At 45.5% G+C, this 21,375-nt stretch overlaps 1 protein-coding gene across 1 annotated transcript in view; it reads right to left on the bottom strand.

Annotated features, from left to right (window-relative positions):
- Positions 1 to 21,375, bottom strand: part of CIBAR1 (CBY1 interacting BAR domain containing 1) — a 306,725-nt gene that overhangs the window by 174,354 nt on the left and 110,996 nt on the right. Inside the window, exon 5 of the mRNA XM_069220467.1 lies at positions 2,882 to 2,887. Within this exon, the coding sequence (XP_069076568.1) occupies positions 2,882 to 2,887 (6 nt within the window). The remainder of the gene's footprint in view (positions 1 to 2,881; positions 2,888 to 21,375) is intronic.

The following is a 21,375-nucleotide window of genomic DNA, read 5'->3' as shown; positions in this document are numbered from 1 at the left end:
AGAGAGACTACTTTAGCTCTTTTCGAGATGGAAGTCAGAACCACAGTCCACAGGGAGGAGCTGCATGAGGAAGGGCAGTATAAGTCAAGGAGAGCTGGCAGGCATGGGGCATTGGGTGAACAAGATTTACACTGTTGGAGGGTGGTTCTGTTTGGTTGAGGGAAAAAGGACCACATTTTTCCAACTACAGCTATCGCTGCTGATTCTTGTACTACACCCATTGCGGGGATCAATTTGTACTTCCAGGTTAGACCTGTGTAATATACCTACGTGGATTTTGAGGATTTTATCTTCAAAGAAGGTAACTATCTTTTCACTGGGCTCCACCAAGGACGGTATGCTCAGACTAATGGCCCGAACTGCCAGGCCAGGTCGTACCGGGATCAGTAACAAGCAGTTCGGACTGGACTGTTCCCATGGGGAACAGGGTCAAGACTAATTTTCATATGGCTGGGTCCAAACTTGGATGGCATGATGAGCAAAAGAATGATGGATTAAACCCAGATTAAACCCAGATCTGTGACTGGGGCGAGTGTTTGAAAACTTCAGCACTCCATCCATCATTCTTTTGTGTTGCTAAAGATGATGAAACAGCCACATGGAAGGAGATGGCCGTTAACTGTCTTCTGGCTTCATGGAGACAGGTTAAAGTCAGAAAAAACAAACAGTGAATAAGATACTTCAATGCTTTACACTACAGTTGGGGCTATAGGAGCCACAAAAGAGAGGCGCTCTTGACCTTGGCTAAAGACATAGGTTTAGAGTCTAACATTATTTAAATGGTGCTGCTATGGCCTTCGTGGATTGTAGGGCATTGGTGTGTCTGAATGTAGACGTGAGGGGTGTAAGAGCCCAGTGAGGGACTTTCTTCGTTGTGAGGAAGGTGAAGCTCTGTGGGGAAAGGGTTGTGGGAGTCACAATGGCACAATGGGAATTTAAGAGGTTAGCCTGAAGAGCTGAGTTTTTTGTTTGGGTTTAGGTATAGTGCAGTAACTACGGATTGCAATGAGAGAGGGATTGTAGACCAGGGAGGGAGAAAGGTCTGCAGAGGGGCAACGAAAGGTTGAGATTGGTTAGCACTGTAGATGAGAGGGGGAAAAGATTGAGTGGAGGCAGCAAAAAGGTTTCAGATTGATTACCATGTGACTGAGAATAGTGTTTGAATTCAACTTTTATGATGTGATGAAAAGAAGGTTGAAGAACAGTGTAATTCATTAGTTGTAGAGTTTAAGGAGCATATAGTGGAGAGAAGGGTATAGTGAAAGGAAGGCCAAATAAGACAACTATCATAATGAAGGAGTGTTGTTGGATAAAGAAATAGGTGGATATAGGACTGGATAAATGGAATCACAGTATAATACATATTCTGGGACGCATTTGCCTCCATGTAGTATTAGACACTCACCTGGCAGGTTAGGCCATTCTTTTTTTGCACTCCACAAAGGAGCCTTGATTGTTTCTACTCATAAAGCTGCTCTTGAACGTAAATATGCAAGTACATATATGGAAACATATGCAGCACTTAGTACACAGCAGAACTGATCATTATCCCCTACCCATGGTATTCATACCAACTACAGTAGCTATCCTCCTCCTATCACGCAAATCCTAAGAAACAGAGGAGTAATCCCCTGGGTGGCATTTGTGGTACCATGATGCCTCTATAGCTTACGGACTGTTAAATACTACAAATTCAGAACAGAAAGGTTTGTCTGTGCTTGAATGCTAATGTCAGAAGGTGATGGGATGCTTCTGTGATGGTTTTCAAAGCTCAACAATCACAGCACACTCTGAAAAGTCAACAGGGTCGTACAGAATGAAGCAGGGCACCATCATGTCTACACTGAACCAGTGCAGTACATCTGAGGCTTTTTTTTTGGCTGTGGTACAGCAAAGAAAGGGAGTATCCTTCTCCCCCTATTGGAAACTTCCCCTAGAGAACATCAGTGAGAATTCTTCTTGTTACACTGACATTTCTCCATCGAGAATTTTGTCTCACGCACAGCAGACATCTAACCCTGAAGTTACTGTAGATAAACATGAGTGCAACATTCTTTTGGTCACTTTAAAATGGATTTTCCAATTAACTTTTTTATGCAGACTCATCAGACTTTGCAATAGTGAAATTGCCAAACGGTCATGAATGATGGATAAAATAATAATCAACCAATGGCTAACAAACATACCCCTGATTACTATGTTAACGATACAACCAATGCCTGAGGGGAGCTGGCCATATGCACATCTCTCTGCACAGATTGCAAATTAGCTAAAGCACTCTCTTAAAAGAGAGCTATTAAAAAAAAAAACTTTGAAACTCATCACATGCAAAGCGCAAGGATATGCTGGGTACACAACTGTCACAAGTGAAAGTAGGGCATGGCTGAATAAGACTATACTGAGCTTGTTATATCAACCTACAAACGTTACATGTACTACATTGTGTATCACTGTCAAGGAAAATATGTGCTTACTATTTTATACTGTGTATCCACTTACTCTACACTTACCTTGAGCAGCAGAAGATGTAATATTTTTGTCATGAGATCTAAGGTTCGCAATATGGTGGGGGAGCACAAAGGGACCATCCCATTCATTATTCGCCACATAATCAGTGTTTTGCTTACCATGGTATACAGACTTAAAATAAAGACAAACAAACGTTAGAGATCAGCAGCTGAGAATTTGAGGACTACGTAGGATACCATATTTACAGAGTATTCGGAGCACTATCTTTAGGTGGCGTGGCCACCTGGCGCAAATGGAGAAGGCATAATTCCTGGGCTCTCAGACCTGGGCTCAGGAATCAGATGAAATTGAGTCCTGAGGGCGGCATCGGCAGCCAAACCAGAGGACATGACAGTGGCAGCAGCAGCGAGACCTGTGACTGGGAGAACAGTGAGGGGGAATAGTGCCCTAAAACAGCCTCACGCCCCAGCAGCAAAGAGCTCCTGGCGAACACGCAACATGGCGGGTGGCAGCGAGCAGTGAATGCATTGGCTATGGTGCCATTCCATGGGGCACTAATGAAATCAAGGGACTATGCCATAGTGACGAAAGAAGAACGGCTGCACCGAAAAGAGTGGTGAGTATGTGTCCGAAGGGGGCCTACACCAAAGGCGCCTTCTGCCAGGGATCGGGCAGTGGTGGTGGTGGCAGGGCAGGGTTGCACTTCCTTGAACTGCTGGCAGCCTCGGAGGCACGACACTGAGTGGGGAGGGCAGGAGTGCCGGAAGCAGTGTTGCCAAAGGCCTGGTTCCTGGCCTGGCAGCAGAGAACTGACAAAACTTGCTGCTCCTGGTACTGCTGGGGAAGCAAGACAAAGCACCCTCGGGGCTGTCACGCCCTGAGTGGAGAGGGTCTCCCTGCAGCCAGACAGTCTGTCCTCTCCCTCCGCCTATGATAGGCCTGGCGATTTCCCCCACCCCCTCAGCCTCACTCCCCTTGCTCACCATTGGACCAACAAGTGGGGTTACACACCTGCAACGGCCCAAGACAGTGGTTTGGAGGTTCTGGCAAACACCTGAGTCAGCCAGAGATTTGGCCAGGGGTGCTCAGTGGTGCTGTTGAGGTTCCAATTGGGGACTACCCAGGAAGTAGGACAGGACGGAGTGCAGCCAACATATGATTCCCTGAGGTGGTCATCCGGCATCCTGCCCACCGTGGCTGGTGAGCCATGGCTCCTTTCCCCCTCCATCTGAGGAAGTGTTGGGAGCTGGGGTGCAGGAGTGCTCCTGGAAGCAGCCCCCACAGACATTTCCATGGGACTGCTGTAAAACCATTTGCAAAAGCAAGTGTGGGGGTGGGGCCACCCCCCCATTTGGCGATGCTCTACATCCCTTGCCCCATCAGGTTCTGGGTGACAGAGCTCCCCTGGAGTACTGAGTTATTACCGCCACTAGTGGTGAGCTGAGCACGTCCCCCTTGAACCGACGCATGCCAGTTCGAAACTTGGCGGCTCCCCCCCTGCTGACACCACCGGGGGCCTCCTCTTTACGCCGCAGGTTGAAGGCACCCAGAAACAAGAGATAGTTTTGGAGCATGCCAAGGTCAAGAATGACAGGCCGGCCCTAGTGGTGGGCCCCTGCTCACCCACAGCGGACGGCCCCCCCTCCAAGACTCCGAACCTCGATATACACTCCTCAGAGGGGACTCTCCCTGTAGGCAAGCTAGAACTGATTTTACAAGAGATATGAGATTCAGGTATGGTCATGGGGCAAAGACTGGGGGCCACCAACAATGAAGTAAGTCTACTGAGAAATGTCCACAGCAAACTGTTCAATAGAGTAAAAAACGCTGAACTTACCATCACAACACTATCTGGACATGAGAAACTAAGCACACGAGTAGCCCAGCTGCAGCGCTGAGTTGATCTGCTACAGGACCATGCGGAAGACACAGAGGGGAAAGCCAGTCACAATAATGTATGCAATGTAGGATTTCCCGAGGGGCGAAAGGCACAAATGCCACTCAATTCATGGAGGACTGTTTTTAAACGGTGGTGGATCCTACTGGCCTCTCAAACTTGTTTGTAGTCGAACTAGCATACAAGGAAAGATAATCCATGGGGCACCTCCAAGACCCATGGTGGCCAAAATTCTTAATTTCAAAGATCGTGAAACACTCTTGCAAGCCGCCAGGGAACAAGCACTATGAAAGTGTCCCTCTTCCCAGACTACACCCTTGCCGTGCAACAAATGCGGGCCACCTTTCAGGAGGTCAAAAGGATGCTTTGGAAAGTGGGCCTCACATATGCACTTCTTTTCCCAGCAAAACTGAACATACTTCATAACCAACATGCTAACTTTTTTGAATTTCCAGAAAACGCTGTGTGCTGGTTAGAGCTGGTTTCCTTATTTCTTTATTTCTTCAAACAAGAGCAGTCAAGCTCCACCTCATCTAAAGCAAAAGTAGCCCCTAAGCGTCAAAGACGTACCACAACGGTACGACCTGTTGGAACTGGACAGGGGACTCCTTCCCCCAATAGGAGATGGAAGGACAACTGAAGGCTACACGATCTGCGACCATTCTGAGTACCCCACGACAGCTCATCAGCTCCAGCTCATCACAAGAAAGAGCCTCTCACTCTGAAAGAAATGGGAGTGTGACACTGTTCCCGACAGTAACTCCGCGGACTGCAGAGGATTTATAAGAATGCTCCACACCATAATTATGAGCCAAGGGCATAGATAACTAAGGCAGCACCTTAGGGATGACCAATGATGATTTTTTACTTTTATCACAGAACCCCCAAAGATTGTTTACTCCAAGCTGATGCTTTTCACTGCATACTCCCATAGGCTGGCTGGAAGATCCTTAATAATTGACTGACTGAGATGGCTTGACAAAACACAGACATATAGCCTTTTAATTCTGACTTGTGTTTGTTCAGGGCCCGGGAACCGAATGGCTCATGAGTAGCCTCTAATATATGTAATGTTATATTAATGATTGTTATCAACCTGGCCGCATACAACCTGAAAGTGCATACCACTGGTTTTCATTGTTTGTGCTGTTACTCTTTGGTTTACAGGCTTGGTCGAATGACAGACAATCGCTTAACCGAGTATTTAGGAAAGGTTTTAACTGGTTAGGCTGTGTCACTGGGATACTTGGGGGGCGGGGCAAAGCTGGGTGCACCAAGCTCGGTTTCAAGAATATACACAACATCAAGAACTAAGCAGTATATTGGCACATCTACATAGATGTCCGGCACATGTCGTCTTTTTAAAAGAAGCACACCTGGTCACCTCAGAGGCAACCAAGGTACGCAAACATTGGCAGGGCCAATTGTTTCACACATCTTACTCAGCCTACTCGGGGGGGCGATCTGGATACAGGACGGGTACCCTGTGGAGTTCAGGACTCCAGAATAGACACGGTGGGGCGATATGTGCTTGTGAGGGGGACCTTGGATGGAGAATCCATAGTGCTAGGGTGCATTTTTGCACCTAACACAGAGCAGGATACTTTTTACATACACCTGTCAGCGGTGCTGGCGGATTGGGCTCATTACCCAAGGGTGCTGGGAGGGGACTTCAATGCTGTATTAGACATCAACCTTGATAATTCCTACCCCTCACTCTTGGGACTGCACCAGCCTGTCAAGCCCGACTGCTAAAACAATGGGTGGATGGCTAGGACCTATGAGATGTATGGCATGGACAAAACAAAGGTATGAAGAGAATACTCCTTCTACTCACACCCACAGACCGATTTCTATGTCTAGTACATCTCCCACCCAGTGTCACCCATGCCACCTATCTTTGTAAGACCATATCGGATCATAACGCCCACCCCCTCCCTTGAGATATTATTCTTGTGGGGCCGAATTCCTGCCCCTATCCCCACTGGAGGCAACTATCAGCCCTATTGGAGGACTCTGTATTCTAGGACACCCTAGCGACTACCATTGACACATGCTTTGCAGATAACATTGGCACAGTTTCCACCCCCATTATAGAATTGAAAGCCTTCAAAGTGGTGCTTCGGGGAGTATCAGTCAATACAGTAGTTGGGGCTAGGAAGGTGGTCCTACAAGACTTGAAAAGGAAAGAGGATTTGCTCAGTCCCCTGGAACAGGCGACATCTAGTAACGCAGACATGATGCCCAAATTACAGGAAGCTAGAATACAGTATGCTGAATTACTACAATGTTTCAGGGTGGTAGACCATTGCATATATATGCAAAGGGTGCACACTGTAGCAGATAGATCAGGCACCCTCCTGGCACATTTAATACACCCTGAACATGTCCCTACACCGATCCTGGCAATCAACACCCCAACCCATGGCCCGGTGATGACCCAGCTAGGGATTAACATGGCCTTCTGTGACCACTACACAAAGTTATACTCAGACCACCCTCCTTCTGACTCAGACACTATTCAGGGGTTTCTGCAGTATGCACAACTTCCTAAAGTACAAACCACCAATAAAAAGAAGCCCTCTCCACTCCCATTATGGTAAATGAGGTCAAGGGAGCCCTGAAGGAACTGGCACACAATAAACAACAGGGTCTGATGGCTTCCCAGTGGAATTTTATTCCACATACGCCACCCAATTGTGCCCACAACTAGTACGACTAATTCAGTCCTTGAAAATGGCCAACTCCCCACTATTACTAGGGAGGTATTTGTGACATCACTATTAAAACCTGAGAAGTCACCCTGGGTAATAGCCTTATACCGCCCATTATCCATATTGACCATGGAATATAAAGTCCTCAGCAAACTTTTGGCTAGTAGGCTGCTATCGCTGCTTCCATAGCTGATACATGTAGATCAATGCAGCTTTGTGCCTCCCTGAAACACTTCATTGAATATTTGGCTCTTGTTCAGAAAAATTGGTGCAAGTAAGGAGTCCTACCCGTATGCATGATGCATCTCCCTAGACATCCAGGAAACTTTTGATTCATTACACTCGGACTTTATGCTAGCAACTCTATGTCACTTTGGGATACCCTCAGCTTACATTAATTGGGTCAAACTCTTATACAGTGCCCCCGTGGCTCACGCACTTACAAGTCCACATATATTTCCAAATCATATCCGATATGGCGAGGTATGACACAAGGTAGCCCCCTCTTCCTGCTTCTCTTCATCCCAGCAGTCAAACCCATAGCCCAAAAAGTCTGTCAGGAGATAGCGCACAAAGGGATACCCACAGACAACACCATCCACACTGTCTCACCCTAAGCAGATGACATGATTTTGTATCTCAAAGATCTCCAGGAAATACAAACTGAAACATCTCAATTATTTTCTGCCTTCGGAGCTCTCTCGGGCCTTCATATCAATGCTGATAAATCTTGGACATACTCCTTTGCTGGTACCTACATGGAGCCCACTTTGGGGACCATGAAATACCAGTGGCCCCTTGCACCTTTCGATATCTTGGGGTCCAAATATACCAAACTGGCCCGGACCTAATTAGAGGGCAACCTCTTGCACACAATATCGGCACTTAAATCACAAGTAGTTTTCTGGATAACGTTGTCTTTGTCAGTGGCTGGGTGGATAGGCCTGGCCAAAATGGTAACGCTACCACAGCTATTATAACATTTTATAAATTTACTAATTAATATACCTGCAGACACATTCCGACACCTAAATACGAAACCAACAGAATTGATATGGGGGCAAAGGTGCCACAGAGTCAGCTTATCACAAGTGCAACTCCCCACAGACCATGGAGGCATGGAGGCATGGGGGTCCCTGACTTCAAAGCATATTGTATAGCAGGACATCTACAATGGTTATCCTATTGGCTTGCTGGTTGTAATCTGCTTGAAATAGACTACACCACATCACAATTAGGATGGGGCCAGCTACATTGCCTACTCCACTCGGATACCCCCACATTACCCTCACACGTTACTATTGCATACAGTGCTAAAGTATTGGAAACTGGCAACTAAATACACTGCTGTTCAGTTACCACACTGCATCAGGTACACTGACTAGACATAGGGCCTTATTATGAGTGTGGCAGTTAGAGGACCGCCACCCTCGTAATGACAGTTGGACCGCTGTCCCCGCCAGGATTATGGCTCCTGTTGGCATGACTGCAGTCAGAGTTGTACTCAGCCAGGGTGGCTCTGAACTCAGCGCCGCCTGGCTGATTACACCTCCCCTCACTGCCAGCCTTCCCATGGAGATCTGACCAGCATAGAAAGGCTGGCGGCAAGGGTGTGCTGGGGCCACAGGGAGGCCACTGCCCATGCCTATGGCATAGGCACTGCAGGGGGCCCCCTGCCCGGCATCCTCAAAATGCACACTATCCGCTCTGCAGAGAGTGAACATTCAGAGGGTGCTGGTTGGCACTGTTCCTGTTGGTCTGACCAGAGTACTATTGTAATAGGACGGGGGGCGCCAAGTTGGTGGCGTCCTCCCCGCAATTTTGGCAGTCCCGCAGTGGGACGGCCAAACTCTTAATGAGGCCCTTAGACTTGAACCCTGGGAACAGGAATGGATTACCACAATAGGAGACCTCTTTGCAGAGTGCTCCCTGATGACACAGGACGATTTCATAAAGACACATAACCTTCCGGACTCCCTTTTCCTTACACATGCCAGTATCCTCAGATACGTGCGCAAACACTGGGCACCCAATGGTCAAGAACCGCTGGTCCATGAGTTACTTCGGGCACTAAACACGATGGGACAAGGAAGACATCTGGTAAGGTGATTATATAGGGGCCTCAGAGCTCACCTCACGGTGTCACTTACGTCCTTAAGAGAAAAACTGGATGCAGGCATGTCCAGAACACTATCTGGTAAAGAATGGGAGACAGTTTTAAAATTCCTTAGCAAAGTGTCCTGCAACACCAGATTTAAATTCATCCAATTTGTCATTTTAAAGAGGGCATATCTAACGCCTCACCATATCAATAGGATATATTCAATGGCGGCTTTGGTCTGTCCCTGTTGTCGAGTACAGGGCACAGACCTACTCCATATGCTCTGGCCAGGACCACAGCTGTCAACCTATTTGGCTGGAATAGCAAGAGATCTAGGAGACCTAACGAGTCAAACACACATGGACAATATGGAACTCTGTATATAGGTGATGCTCATGCAACCGCGGGGATCCAAGGTGGAAGAGAGGTTCACAAAACTGACAAAAGTACAAGTGAAGCGCCTACTCAATAGAAGATGGAAGTCAGCAATGGCTCCCAAACTCGAAGACTGGCGGGAGGAGGTCAAGCTATGGGTTCTTGCAGAGGGTCAGAGCCTCCGATTGGAAGAATACAAAGGGCTCCGCAAAACACCAATCTCCATGGAATGGGATATAATCTTAGAAGGCTTCTAGGCACAAGAAAATTACCCCTGAAGTGACATGGACCTGTAACATGTTCACTCAGAATAACTTATATCTGATACAATAATGAGGGAATGCATCCTGCAGAGGCTTTAAGGCCACCGACGCACTCAGTTTGACACTCCAACAATACGTTTATACTCCTTTCCCCCTTCCAGAACAACATATTTACTCCTACATGACACAACAAAGAACATTGTTATGGTTTGGGATCCAGGTGGTGGGGTGGAGGTTTTGGTATGGCAGAAAACGTTGGCCTACCATAATAACACCAATGAATAATGCTACACACAATATAATTGCAGCAATACCTTGGTATCACAACTGCCAGCATTGATTTAACACTAAACTACTGATATCCTGTAATGTTTACCAATTGAAAATGCAATAAAGATTGTGTTAAAAACATAGGAGCACTATCTTCACATATAACACTGCTTTAGTGCATGCATTAAGTTTATCAAGGCAGATTAAAGAACTTCTCTAATAATAATTACAATGAAAACTTTCATGTACATGCATGTTTGTTCAAAAACTCAATAAACAAACATGTTTTAAAAAAATAAATGTGATGAAAAATAAAAGGATTAGAACGAAGTAATAGAAACTACTCAAAAGAGCCAGGCCTGATTATGGTCACTACCAAAACCATAAAGTATGCACATCAAACTCTCAAATTGAAAGATGTTCTAGTTTCAACAATGACATTTTTTAACAGGTTATGTGATTAGTGACACATCATATGTCTTTTCGTATTTCAGGAACAGCAGAACGCCTTTTATTTTCAAAGAATTTTCCCCCTGAAACAGGTGGACGACTTGTTCCCCTACATTAGGCCACCTATACTTCATTCACTATATTAGGCAGTCTATTACTATAGCTGCTCTTCAACTGGTGGTGTTTGTGTTTTTTTCAAAGTAAAGATCTTTTCAGAAACGTGGTTGGCTTTCAATTAATACTAACTATTCACAGTGTGGGAGGAAGCATTCGAAGATTAACTGTGTTTACGTACCCTTCAATAAGAAATATTTAGATTGTCTCTGAAGAACAAGCTTTTTATGTGTATTCCATATATCTAGCTATCGTATGTTTGCTTCCTTAGGATAAATGTGTTCAATAAATTTTTACGGTCTGTGGAGATAGAGTGAAGGCCACTCTACGCTAAATATCTTGATTGTACCATCTTTCAAATTAAGTTTTATTTCCTTAGTTTCCTATGTACATAGTCAAGGTCAGTGACTCTTCTTCTCTCAAGAGCTAGGGGTCGATGTAACAGACTTTTAAACCATAAGGCCTTTGTCCTATAACTGACGATTTTCTCTAAAAACTAAAAAAAAACAAAATGGATGTATTTTGGTAATGGTCATGTTCCTGAGGCTAACTATGCTTTTACAGTTCATGTGGGTGTTTTTATTTCTACTTCATTAGATGTAGCTGGCATCATTTCAGGTCTCTTTTTCGGTAACAAGATGTCTTGAATTTCTTTATGAAAAACAATACATTCTGAAAGCAGTTTCTATTTGCTTTTATAATCGAACCAAGAGAGCTAACGTGGACTCCCACTACCCAGGGTCACCGTCCATTTTCTCCCATGCTCTCAAGAAAGGCATTAATTCCCTCACTTTCCACAGTGGCTGGGTAGTGATCCAATAGGTTTTCAACCTACTGGCTGCCTCAGATTCATTAGGCCAATGTAAACATGATTCATTGTATTTGGTGACTGAATTCCACTTAAAGACGCACAAATACTCCAAGGAGAATTTGTGGTTTCGCTTTCCCCATACAGAAAATGTAAGTCATATTTTAGACAGAGAAAAACCTGTTTGCCAACCACAGTTAGGCCATCTGTCCACATATCTTTACTGTGTCCCAGATGTACACAATGGCTGGGTTTTACAATGAGTTATCATTGTAAATAAAAAAAAAAAAAGAGGTATAACAAAAAGAAATACCCATGTCAGCCTTTATACTCCCTCAGCCTTTGCTTTCGTTCTAATAAACAGAATGTTTTTGCTTTCATTCCAGGAAACATAGAATGCTTTTCTCACCCTCAAGACTGCTTAGTCATCCGGCCAGCAGTAGAATCCACCAGTTATTGTAAACCTTTGGGGTATTAAATGATGACAAGAAGAAAGCAATAGCTTATTACACTGTTCTGCACCCAGGCACTGTCAGATTTCCTACACGTTGATGGCTACTGCATACTTGGTAGAGGTGCAGAGAAGAGTGCATTGGGTTTTCCAATCACCATTGCTATACTTCATTCAGCTGTTGCACTTCTGCTTACTAGTAAGAATCAGAATATTTAGATGATATAATATTGATTTAGTATGCTTTGTATATTACATTCTTAAGATGGGTATGAAATCATTGAAATGAATAACATTCAGTAGCAATAAAGGTTATATAAGGCACAAAAGGGGGAACTATTAAGTTAAGCTAAGGTTTAAATACATAACCAGCAGCAACCATCTTTGTTAGCCTATTAACTAGAAGCTCCTGTTTTGTGGATATATAGGGCTTGCAATTTGGCATTTGCTTCCTGAATTTTGTGAACTGCTTTGTTTGTAGAAACTTCATTCAGATTTAGACACACTTGAAGGCCACTTAATCAGAGGATCTCTATTTCACTGATTTCATGTTTACACCTGCTTGCTAGGAAATTGAAAGTTAGAGAGAGAACCTATTCTAGAAACTTGTTGGATGATTATATAGCGAAATATGCATGGGCAACAGCGAGTCCTTCGATGCTTTTCAGCCTTGGGCTCTGGGTGAAATCACATTGATGAGAGTAAAGGTCAAGTTTTCTAGGATGTCATTCACGTTACCCATGTGTAATGTTACGTTACATATCGGCTCCAAAATCATTTGCTCCTGATTTTAGCTGGTATGCAGTGGCAAATAAGTGATGTGGAGGTAGACATAACATGGCTTCTCCTTACAGTCCAAAATGTAAAAAGAAATAACGGTCTTCATTTCACCCAACCCACTGCCATACGTCACAACAGATGTTCACGGCATAATGTTAGCAAAAAAAGGTAAATTGCACTAAGGTAGATAAGATATGGCACTTCTAGCTACCTTGCAATGTTTATTGAGCAGGAGTGTTTTTGTCTCATTGTGCATTCAATGCAAGTGGATATATGTGGTCACTACAAGTACTATTTATGCAACTTTTGACAGCATGAGGAAGGTACCATGGTAGAGGAAGATGTCTAAGCCCCGTGACCCAGCACAGGAAGCAATTATTCAAGATTATTTTTGTGCCACTGTCATCTTGTTACTCTATTGTAAAGTACAGATTTGTCTAATGGTGTCTCTGCTCATTTATTAATACTGCGAGATGTAATAGTAATAGGTATTTTGATAACTTATGTATGACAGTTGATTTAAAATTAAAAATCTTAAACATAATAAAAAGGAACATCAGTGAAATGGTGACTTTCACCCTGATCAGGAAAGTGCAAATAACTGTTTTTTGCAACAATCAACAAACTCTATGAAAATCTTTTCAACTTGAGAAGTTTGCGAATCATGTCTTTTACTACATTTTCAGTAGCACAGACATAAGACATACCAAGTAGAAAGCAGCTGATTTTCTTGTGTGCTACACCTAACTAAGCGGTACACATGGCAGTAAACTTGTACATACATTGAGAAGTTTTCACATCTTTAGCTCTGAGCTCTGCAAGTGGGCTCTAAGGCCCCACAGAAACAGAATTTAAAGGAGATGTTACTTTTTCACTGAGAACTATTTTTAGGTCTGGCCTAGAAATGAGGTGCCCTGTATTACAGACTCTTGTAAGTCATGTAATCAAAATATATTCACACATATGCATACACATAAGGGTTTTTGGTCCACCCGCTTCATCCATTGGTCTGGCAGTTATCATTCACATTTTACATTCGCTCAACAGTGCGTAGAGGAACGGCTCAGTCTACGTCAACTAATGGTACACTTGCACTGTGAGTGACTGCATTTTTCCTCGTCACGTGCACATTTGCATAACAAAACATAAGTGGATTTAAGTACTAGATCTAGATGGGCAATACTTCAATTTGTCAAGTGATTTTCCTTTCCCATTCGTTATCTTTTTTTGCCATCCTTGTGTGTATAAACTTATTCTTCAGGTTAAGTAATCCAAAGCCAGTACTATTTTTTCTTTGAGCTAACATCAATCCTATTTTCCTGTGATATCCATTTAAACTGAAAAGGGTTTCTTACCTGTTCTACGTATATCTGCTATCTAGGAAGCAATCATTCTGTTCTTTAATAGTTTAATAGTTATATGTTATGGTTATTTTTTTTTCTTTAAACATGTTTATTCTAAGCATGTTGCTTATATGCCTAAAAGCTAATTCTGTGGCATTTGTTTGCAATAAGTAACATCACACCAGCTTGCCAGGACTATACCTACTGGCTTTACCAGTACTTGTTCATTAGTTATTTGCTGTCAAGAAATGATTTAAGATGGAAGCAGAAAAACAGGCTTGAAGGACAAAAACCTTTTAAAAGAAAAAAACAGTTTTTTTTCTCCAGAATTCCAGCCTGGAAGTCGGGGAAACATTACTGGGTAATGGATCTGGTGAGGATACCTTCACTTGACAATTACTGTTAGAGGTAAGTAACATTTTCTAATAGGGTAGCATATACATTTCAGATGTACAGTAATAATTCCACGTGCTCCTGGGAGTACAACATATTAAGAAAATGTGTGTTTCTGTCTTTAAAGTTTTCCTTTAAAGAAGGTACGCTTCATAAAACATCTCAGTGTTAGGTTGCAAATGAGCAAAATTTCCCACCTGTGTCTGAAGATGATAATGAAGGAAAAACTTGCAATACTTTATTCAAAGAAAGACAATATTTTTACATCACACACACATCACAAATGGACTTATACTGAATGCACTTAAAATCCAACCATCGATAAATAAAAAGTGTAGAAACAATTCTATTCAATTGAGAGAACTGAGGCTACAGCCTTTACCCTGAACTCATGTGCTCAAGTAATCTGTTGAAATCTACAATAAGCGCTAAAGCAAATCCTGTAAAGGAGAAGTGCCTTTTTTACAAGCCGTAACATAATCTATCATTAAGTACCACTGCTCTGTGAAACTTTAAGTCTCTGCATGTGCATTTGGTTATTCTACCCACCCTACATTTGTGCACTCTTCTGGTTTTCTAACGTTTGTTGTCGATAGTGACCTTATATCCTTGAGGCCACCTTTGGTCTGATTACAGGTTTTACTTTCCCCCCAGGAGAGTACCTGGGGTTAGATTTTTTCCCGCCACACATCAACAAGGAGGGTAACTTCTCCTCACCAGAATGAAACTGTTGGTGGGTAGTAAAGACCTAGGGCCTAGGCAATGCAAAAGGAATATGAAGAGGGGGCACTGATCACAGTCCGATGCGGAACAGACCATTTAAGCATTCATTCTATTTCATAATGTTTTATTGGTAGCAACACAAACCCTTACACACATCAACCAATAATTATTTGCCACGCGACTTAGGTCTGGATTGACCTATTGTTACAATTTCATTAAAATAAACAAAGCATAGTACTCGGTTCCTACATAAGGATTCTTTTCTATCTTTCCTCATAGTACTGGCTCTATAGTTTATCACTCTACCATCTTTGGTGTGGTGTCGTCCTTGCAAAGTAGTAAAAAGTAGTAAATGTTTATTGTATAGATTCATATAAAATCATTCACAATAGGCGATCAGCACAAATTAATGAATAAAACTTAAACCGATTGAATACATGATATTAAAAGATAGCTAAAATAAAGGTACTAAAAAAGAGTTAGTGTGTCTCCTAATGCTGATAAATGATGGGGTGTGGGAGTAGTTCTGGATATTCTTTGTGAGTACAATCCTACTGATTATTTTTATAACAAAGAAAAATAGCAACTTTAACAGTCCTTATCTTGATAGCTTCAAGACGGGCAAAGATAACAATTAATTTGTGGCTCATAATGAAGTTAAATAACTAAGAGATTTCTAAAAATGCCATTAAACATGCAACTAGATGTATGTTTTGTATAAGGGAGGTAGCAATAAATCCTTAACATACAAAAAATAATTTATTTCCTTGCAGGTTAGTTGTTTGCAACACCATTTGAAAAATGAAGCTAATGAAGATAAATCACTTTAATGCATTTGTGATCTCTCTGCATTTACTCTTTGTGTGCTGTAGTTGTTATTCAATGGTATCAATGGTAAATCTTAGTAAAGGCTATGAATCCAGTTGTTAGATTGCAGAATTATTTATTTTCCATTTGAAGTGTCTGGTTGGTAAGCTAAAATTGTTATCTTGGTTTTGGAGAGATTAAGAGTGAGGCTATTGCTCTGATTCTGGCAATTAAGTTGATGATGAAGACATAGTAGCGTTAAAAATTAACATAAGCTTGGATGTCATTTAGGGGTCACCAGGGGTCACCAGGGGTCGCTGCTGCAACCACTGGCTTGCTCCTAACAACCACTGACACTATCTTTGCAACCCCTGCCTTGAGAGATCATAAAAGCATATGCAGAAACTGAAGGCAAACTGAGTTCACTTTTTGCTGCTCATCAAAAACATGGACATTTTAGTTTGTTTTTTCATGTCTTCAGTGTCTCTAGAAGAGATTTTTAGGGGGTGCACAAGGGAGGAACAGATAAACCTGGTGGGCCACCTACAATGTGCAATCATGTGTACTGCACCCATGTGCGATAAGCATATATTTACACACAATAATTTGTAGAGCAATCAAATACAAAGGGTTTCTAAAGCAGAGACTATGGGGGTCATTACAACATTGGCGGTAAAAGCCGCTTACCGCCGTGCAGAAGACCACCAATACACCGCCGCGGCCGCGGAATTCCGGCACAGCTATTATGATCCACTGCTCAGAATCCGCCGAAATTCAGACACCCACACAAGTCCGCCACACCAAAGGTCAGTGATAAACCGGCGATAACAAATCCTCCACCGTCACGCCAACAGAAACACGCCCATGCTAATACGACCCACGAATCCACGCAGTGGTCTTTCAACCGCGGTATTCCATTGGTGGTACACACCGGCGCGCTCAAAATACACACACATCTCCAAAACACCGCCACATTGGACAATTTGAAATACACACACCTGATACAATTACAAACACCACTCCCACACACCTAATTCAATATAAAACACACATCCACATCACCCACAAACCCCTACGACCCAAAATTAGAGACAAAGGCGACAGAGAGCGAGCACAGCAATAGACAACCCCACCACACAGAGGCACACAACACCATCACCCACACAACATCCACGCACAAAACACCCCACACCACTACACATCATCACACTCATCACCACATACACCACCCCACACATCACCTACACCACCCCATGGTACGCCAAAGACACCCCAGGTTTTCGGAGGAGGAGCTCAGGGTTATGGTGGAGGAAATCGTTCGGGTAGAGCCACAGCTATTTGGATCACAGGTGCAGCACACCTCTATAGCTAGGAAGATGGAGCTATGGCGAAGAATCATGGACAGGGTCAACGCAGTGGGACAGCACCCAAGAAATCGGGAGGACATCAGGAAGAGGTGGAACGACTTGCGGGGGAAGGTGCGTTCAGTGGTCTCCAGGCACAACATCGCGATTCAGCGGACTGGCGGCGGACCCCCACCTCCTCCCCCACAACTAATAACATGGGAGGAGCAGGTCTTGACCATTATGCATCCAGAGGGCCTCGGAGGAGTCGGTGGAGGAATGGACACTGGTAAGTCAAATCTTAACTATCATATCCCCCACCCTACCTGCATGCTATCACCCCCCCTACCCTCACCCCCCCCCCCAATCACTCCAACTCCTCACTAATGTACTAATAACACAAACCACCCATCCCAACACCAAGCCCTCCATGACACAACAAAGCATGGACGCCCAGCACTAAAGCATGCCCACTGCACATACCCTTAACACCCCCGAACCATCATCACACTAGCCCCCACACAGGAATGCTTGCACTGGGGTACACGCTCACCCACCCATTGCACACCATGACACACACAGATGCAATAATCATGCTTTTATAGCCCTGCAGGACCACTACGTAACGTCACCAGACAGGAGGGTCCAAACATCTCTACCCCACCCACAGAAGAGGCCCACAGTGATGACAGCAACTCTGGCCAACTGGATCCAGATGACCAGCCCGGACCATCGTGGGCCTCGGGACAGTCGGTTCCCCTCGCAGAGCCCAACACTGACCTTCCACCCTCTGGTAACACCAGCACAGCACCCACCCAGTGGGCCCATACCTCCGTTCCCAGGACACGTCAATCAGCTGTGTGTCCACCACTACAGGGAACCCAGGATAACCCACCACCCCAACAACAACAGGGACCTGGGGGCAGTGGTAGTGGGCACACAGTCCAGGGGACGGAGGCACAGGAACACAGGGGAACTGGGAGGGCTGCTGTGCAACAGGGGGCGGACAGGCCAAGGGAACCCGCTCTCCACAAGGCCCTCTCCTCTATCATGGGAGCATACCACCACTCCCAGGAGTCGATGGCTACGGTCCTGGCCAAGTTTCAGGAGACCCAGCGCATGCAAGAGGAACAGTATTTGGGGTTCAGGGAGGAGCTCAGAACCATAGGCTCCGCCCAGGGCACCATCGTAGGGGTGCTGAAGGACATACAAAAGACCATGAGGGACACCGTGGCACTCCAAGGGGCCCCTGACACTAGCCTGGATGATGTACTGCCCACCACCTCCGTCGGCGCTAGTGGACAGGACGCCCCGCCACAGGACCACCACACCAGCACCCCACCCCCTGCAGACGGAGAACCACCCCGCAAGCAGTCCCTGAGATCCAGGAACAGGACAGAGCAAGATGGGAAGACCCCGCCAGGAAATGAGACCACCCTGATTGTCCTCCCACTGTCCCACTTTGTTACCCTGTCCAGAGTGGAACTGCCCCAGCTCCACTTCCTATGCCCATATGGGCAATGCACCTGTGAGACTAATAGACTGGACTCTGCCATGGACATTCCTCCACCATCACCCATCACCATTTTACCACCCCCTCCAATAATTAGCACTTCAATAAACACCCTTGAACCACAAAACAATCTGGAGTCAGTCTGTGATTTTGAAAATGTGTATTATCTATGACAATGACAAAAACCGTTCGAAAATGTAATGTCAACATACCTATGTTACACATCACAAGCCCATGGAGGATGCAAGCAGATGACACACGTTGGTAACCACACCTGTGAAACCGTAATGGAAATGTACCACTCAGTTAGCAAATACTACTTCAAATTGACAGACAGGATAGAGGTAGAAGTGTGAAAGTAAATGTAATAGTAAACAAATTGTTCTCGCCTGTGTGTCACTGGAAATATTGCTGTATGACAGAGTCCCTGTTGTCAATGTCTTCTTCCTCTGCTTCCTCCTCATCACTGTCCACAGGCTCCACAGCTGCCACAACACCGTCATCTGGACCATCCTCCTGCAGAAAAGGCACCTGTCGTCGCAAAGCCAAGTTGTGAAGCATAGATCTGGCATACCTTCCTTGGTGAGTAGAATAGGGAACCACCTGTCATATAGAGGCACCTGAACCTGGCCTTCAGGAGGCCGAAGGTGCGTTCGATCACCCTCCTAGTCCGCCCATGGGCCTCATTGTAGCGTTTCTCTGCCCTGGTCCTGGGATTCCTCACTGGGGTCAATAACCATGACAGGTTGGGGTAACCAGAGTCCCCTAATAGCCACACACGGTGCCTCTGGAGTTGACCCATCACATACGGGATGCTGCTATTCCGCAGGATGTAGGCGCCATCCACTGAGCCAGGGAACATAGCATTTACCTGCGAGATGTACTGGTCTGCCAAACATACCATCTGTACATTCATGGAATGGTAACTCTTCCGGTTCCTGTACACCTGTTCACTCCTGTGAAGGGGGACCAAAGCCACATGGGTCCCATCAATGGCACCTATGATGTTAGGGATATGTCCCAGGGCATAGAAGTCACCTTTAACTGTAGCCAAATCCTCCACCTGAGGGAAAACGATGTAGCTCCTCACGTGTTTCAGCAGGGCAGATAACACTCTGGACAACACGTTGGAAAACATAGGCTGGGACATCCCTGATGCCATGGCCACTGTTGTTTGAAATTACCCACTTGCTAGGAAATGGAGCACTGATAGCACCTGCACTTGAGGGGGGATTGCTGTGGGATGGCGGATTGGTGACATCAGGTCTGACTTCAACTGGGTACACAGTTCCTGGATTGTGGCACGGTCAAACCTGTAGGTGATGATTAAATGTCGCTCCTCCATAGTTAACAGGTCCACCAGCGGTCGGTACACTGGAGGATTCCGCCATCTCCTCACATGTCCCAGCTGACGGTGCCTAGGAAGGACAACAGCGACCACAAAGTCAACCAAATCTGAGGTATGTACCCACAGCTACACAGAACACGACACAAAATACAAAATTCTTCCTGTATGTGTGCTGAGTCCAGGCCTAGATATGTGTGACGCAGTTGTAAATGAAGCCAAGTGGGCCCCTGAAATGGCGGATGCCTGACCTCTAAACTGGGACAATGGGATGTGAGGTAACTGCGCTGGCGTTGTACACCGGCGCGGTAGGCGGTCGTAGACCGCGGTGCAATGCTGCATTGGTTAACATTGGACCCTATGGGTCCCAGGAGCCAATGACGAAGTGCGCCGGCGGTGATGATGATATGCACCGCCGTGGACGTGACCGCCATTTTCTATCTGTACAATCACTCGATACCTGATCTTCGACAGGAGAGGACCTACACTGCAAGTGTTTCTGTGACCTCGGTCTGGAAGAGACAATGGCTTGTGCGTCTGGGGAAAGGGCCCCTGCCTTCACTGCACAGGAGTTGGAGAAGCTCGTGGACGGGGTCCTCCCCCAGTACACGCTACTCTACGGTCCTCCAGACCGACAGGTGAGTACATAACGTGCAAGTTGTATGGGCTATGCCTGGGCTGAGAGGGCTGGATGTCAGTAGGAAGGGGGCAGAGTTCTGCGAGCATGAAGGAGTGTGATTGCATGTGCCACATGGCAAGGGCAGGGATGTGGGCCACTCACTTCGACGATGCTGTTGCTAATGACTTCTCTTCTTCCCCTGTACAAGTCATGTAGGTCAGCGCCCTCCAGAAGAAGGATATTTGGCGTGCCATCGCCAAGGACGTCCGGACCCTGGGGTTCCACCAGAGACGGAGCACCCACTGCCGTAAAAGATGGGAGGACATTCGCCGCTGGAGCAAGAAGATGGCGGAGGCTCAGCTGGGGATGGCCTCCCAACGTGGGAGGGGTGCCCGTCGCACCATGACCCCCCTGATGTTCCGGATCCTGGCGGTGGCCTACCCTGAGTTGGATGGGCGCATGAGGGCATCACAGCAGACACAAGGGGGGGGGGGAGTACACTCTCATTCTGCTGACTTTGCGTGCAGTGGAGGGGTCTGGGTGGGGGAGGAGGGCTGTGGGTTTGCCTAAGCCAGGGCGAGTTCCATAAGCTAGGCC

The sequence above is a fragment of the Pleurodeles waltl genome, chromosome 2_2 (assembly GCF_031143425.1).
Source record: "Pleurodeles waltl isolate 20211129_DDA chromosome 2_2, aPleWal1.hap1.20221129, whole genome shotgun sequence".
NCBI classification, from domain to species: Eukaryota; Metazoa; Chordata; class Amphibia; order Caudata; family Salamandridae; genus Pleurodeles; species Pleurodeles waltl.
Note: the sequence above shows the minus strand (reverse complement) of the source record. Positions and strands in the feature narration are given on the sequence as shown.